Raw genomic sequence first — 4,158 nt, 5'->3', positions numbered from 1 at the left:
AGTTTTCTGGCAGCTTTTCTCCAACGGCTCTATTTGTGTGAGCTGCCTATATATACCCCTCCAATGGGTCATTTCGCCCACTCTTGACACCAGGCAACATCCAAACACTCATACCATAGTCAAGAGCCACCTTGAGCTTCATCATTCACATACTTGTGCATTCAATCAATCAAGAAGCAAGATTAAGGACTTGAGTAGAGAGAAGCTAGTGTGCATCCGTTCTTGGTGATCGGTTCTTGCTCAAGTGAAGGCCTTAGCTTGTTACTCTTGGTGATTGGCATCACCTAGGCGATCTTGGTGATCGAGGTGTTTCTCGCGGAGCTTGCCAAGGATTGTGGGAGCCCGGAGAAGAAGATTGTACGTGGCTTGATCTCCACCACGCCGGGATGGTGAACGGAGACTCTTAGTGAGCGCCCTCGTCTCGGTGACTTGGGAGGTGACAAGACTCTTTGAGAGTGTCACAACGTGGATTAGGGGTGTGTGCCAACACATCGATACCACGGGAAAAAATCCGGTTGTCTCTTGTCCATTCCTTTTATTCAAGCATTTTCCTTCATGCAATTTACTCATGTGCTTGACTTAGAGATCATAACTTAGCTCTACCTTGCTAGGCTTTACTTTGTTTTTATCTCTCTTAGCTTGTGTAGGTAGCTTAGTTATCCGGTTGGTGAATTGGTGCCCTACTAGCTTTGCATAGGTTAAGGTTGCCTTACTTTGCTTTAGAAATTGAAAAAGGCCCAATTCACCCCCCCTCTTGGTCCATCGATCCTTACAGCGATCTACCTGGAAAAAAAAACTAGAATGGCACCCTTCATAGGACGGAGGGAGTAGTATGTAACCAAATAAATGGAGTGGCCACTGAGCCGGCCGGGGTACGAATAACTTGGTAGCCATGGCTTGGCAAGTCCCTTTTGGCCAAACAATTCTCTCTCTGCAGCAGTGCACTGCAGGCCCACAGCACCATTCCAAGCAAGCAGACCACCTGTACTGCACTGCACACCCAAAAGTCCGAGAGATTTGCAAATATTCCCGCACTGTTTCTGGCTCTGTTTGGTTTGGACAGCTCTGTTTGGTTCGGACAGTAGCACAAATTTTGACCAATAATTAAGAGTACTAAATAAAGATAGTTTGCAAAACTAACTCCACAACCCCTGCGCTATTTCGCGAGACGAATCTAATGAGGTCTTTGACCGCACGATTAGAGGTTGATTACTATAGTATTACTGTATCAAATCATCAATTAATTACCATTATTAGATTCGTCGCGAAAAGTTACACTCATCCGTAAAAAAGTTTTGCAAATAAACTCTATTTAATACTTTATGCATGCAAAAAAAAAATTAGCCCAAGTAACGCTGGTGAAACCAAAGAGGGAAACATTTGAAAAAAGGAAAAGGAAAATTAAAGGACAGGAAACTGAAAGGGCGTACGCCGTACACCCACTTGTACCCTCCTCCACTCCACCTCCCCACCCACCCCACCTCGAGCCCGACAGCCCACTGACCTGTAGGTCCGGCGGCCCCGCGACCCAACATGCCAGCGTCCCTCCCAGCAGCCACGAGCTGGCGCCGGCTATAAATGGAGCCCTCGTCCCCGCCACCACCACCCCTTCACTGCACGTCTGCACCACCACACGCAGCGAAACGCCTCGCTCGCCCGCTGCGAAGAGAGCGAGATCCGAGATGAGGCAGCTGATCCGGCGGCTCTCCCGCGTCGGCGACTGCGCGTCGTCGTCGTCGTCGTCTCCGCGGCGCGGTGGCGGGAAGAAGGCGCGCGCGGGGACGCCGGAGGGGCACGTGCCGGTGTACGTCGGGGGCGGCGGCGAGGCCGAGGAGGCGGTGGAGCGGTTCGTGGTGCGCGCGGAGCTGCTGGGCGCGCCGGCGCTGGCGGAGCTGCTCGGCCGCGCCGCGCAGGAGTACGGGTACCGCCACCAGGGCCCGATCCGCATCCCCTGCCCCGTCGCCGTCTTCCGCCGCGCGCTCGCCACGGTGGCCGGCGACGACGACGACGACGAGGAGGTTGAGGATGATGGCGCTCGTAGCCAGTCGCCTAGTCCCGGCCGCCGCGCTAGCTAGCTTCTAAGATGCTAGATGCTGGTTGGGCTCGTGGGCCTGGGCCTAGGGGTGTAACTAAATTAGCCCTGAATTTTGAGGATTACTGGGCTTAATTTCTAAGGTCTTATCTCTTTTTTCCCCCCATGTTACTACCTTGGCAGTTGGCACTTGGCAGCTTGGCTCCTTCTTTGATGTTATCGTGATAAGCTGAAAAGGGTCAAGGATGTAGCTTGCATGAGCATGAACTACTCTCATGCATGCTAGCTGCCTAGCTTCAACAGCATATTTTGTGTAACGAAGTATATATACTATATGAAGGATTAAGTTGACTCTTTGCTGAATTGCAAACTCCTTACTTTGACCCCCTTTTTTCAGGATCACTATATATGGTACCACTATCTGCATGCATCGCCAGTTTTGGCATTAGGTGGTCAATATCATCCCTTTACACCGATACAAATAAACTAATTAGCTCCATCCGTACTGACGTCAGAAAATCCATAAGGCACAACTACAACACCTGAACTCCATGCCTCCATTATATATCACATACTTAGGCTTGTTTGGATGGGTTAAAGTTAAGTACTAATAAATTTTAGCACCTATTATAGCATACATACTCATGCTAATGTTTTCAAATCTTAGCTAGAGTTTAGCTCAGTCTATTAGCACTCCTGTTTGCATGATTAGTGCTAAAGTTTAGCAATTTTAGATATTATTAGCACCTGGATCCAGACACCCCGTTAATTGTTATATCGTAAACGTACTTTTCCGTACGGACTCACCATTTCACAATGACAACTTAGCTACCATGCTATATGTGGCCATCTGGCGCAGCTCTTCCTAGCTTCAGTGTCACTGGCTTCGGCTTTTATACAGCAATGTTATTATGGCAAGGAGCTAGTTTGGAGATTGAGGAGGAAATGAACTAGAAGGGGGTGAGGGTACGTTTTTTTGCTACTCTCCCTACTATGTCGAATTATAAATTATTTTTGGCTTCTTCTATGTACATGTAACTTTTGCTATATATTTAAATATGCATATAATATATGTATAGTATTTAGATATATCCAAATAACCTATAATTTAGAACGAAGAGAGTACTACTTTAATCGATTATAGCAGAACGGGAGGAGTACATACTTCAGTCGAATTGTCGTGCTGCCAACAGGGATAAATGCATGCAGGAGCCAGTGGCCCGTCAGCTTCATTCTCTGCAGGCGGACGACGACGTGGACAGGCACGGTGCATGCCGGCCGGGGACAATGACCCGCGGCATGACGACCTGCTACCTTGCTTGCTCCTGCATCTGCATCGTCACGATGATGATCTATCTAATCCGATCGTACCGGTAAATATATATAATTTAATTTACCTTGGAGTACTTGCTTTAGTGATCAGATTATGGTCCGCTCGATCAGTAAAACTAAACTAGCTAGTGGTAAATGAACGAGCAGTTAAACCCTGTTATCTAGCAAGATAATGGATGCCTAGTTTACGGTCGCCCGTTAGGAGCGGACCGTGCGGTCGATTCTCCGACAGCATATTTCCGTTTTAGGTAAAAAAAAACTAATTTTCTTTCCTTCTTTTCGGGAAACGAGTCTGGCCGCATGCAGAAAGTTGAATCGCGCCCAACTCCATTCGATCCTCCATCATTTCTCTTTCAAGAAGCCTATTTTCGGGATATGGGATAATAGGGTGTAAATATCGGGTGGGGGAGTCAAAATAAAAGTAAGTTTCAAAGTTACAATTAAAGAATTCAATACAGTAACAAAAAATATAAATTTACAAAATCTACCCGACAAACTTTACACGTTCGAATAAAAGGAAAAAGTTTGACATGAAATTTTTTTGTGGGAAAAAATTAAATGCGAAAAAATTAAAAATTAAAAATTTGACCTCAACAAACTTTACACGTTCGAGAAAGGAAGTTTTTACACTAAAATTTGAACAATTTTTTGGGAAAATTTATACGAGAAAAAATGGGAAGAAACTGAATTTGAAAAACAAAACTTTAATACTCGAACATCTTTGAAAAAAAATTTGAGGAAAAGTTTACTGCATGAGCGAAAAGCAACGAACAATTGGAAAAAGAATGATCAAA

The 4,158-nt window shown here is 46.0% G+C and overlaps 1 protein-coding gene across 1 annotated transcript; it reads left to right on the top strand.

The window, feature by feature from the left end:
* Positions 1-1,610: 1,610 nt before the first annotated feature.
* Positions 1,611-2,395, top strand: LOC120667027 (auxin-responsive protein SAUR71-like). Its single transcript, XM_039947035.1, has one exon. The coding sequence runs from the start codon at positions 1,683-1,685 to the stop codon at positions 2,073-2,075; it is 393 nt and encodes a 130-aa protein (XP_039802969.1). The 5' UTR covers positions 1,611-1,682; the 3' UTR covers positions 2,076-2,395.
* Positions 2,396-4,158: the final 1,763 nt, after the last annotated feature.

Source organism: Panicum virgatum, chromosome 3N (genome assembly GCF_016808335.1).
Source record: "Panicum virgatum strain AP13 chromosome 3N, P.virgatum_v5, whole genome shotgun sequence".
Taxonomy (NCBI): domain Eukaryota; kingdom Viridiplantae; phylum Streptophyta; class Magnoliopsida; order Poales; family Poaceae; genus Panicum; species Panicum virgatum.
The sequence above is the reverse complement of the archived record's forward strand: the minus strand, read 5'-3'. Positions and strand labels throughout refer to the sequence as shown.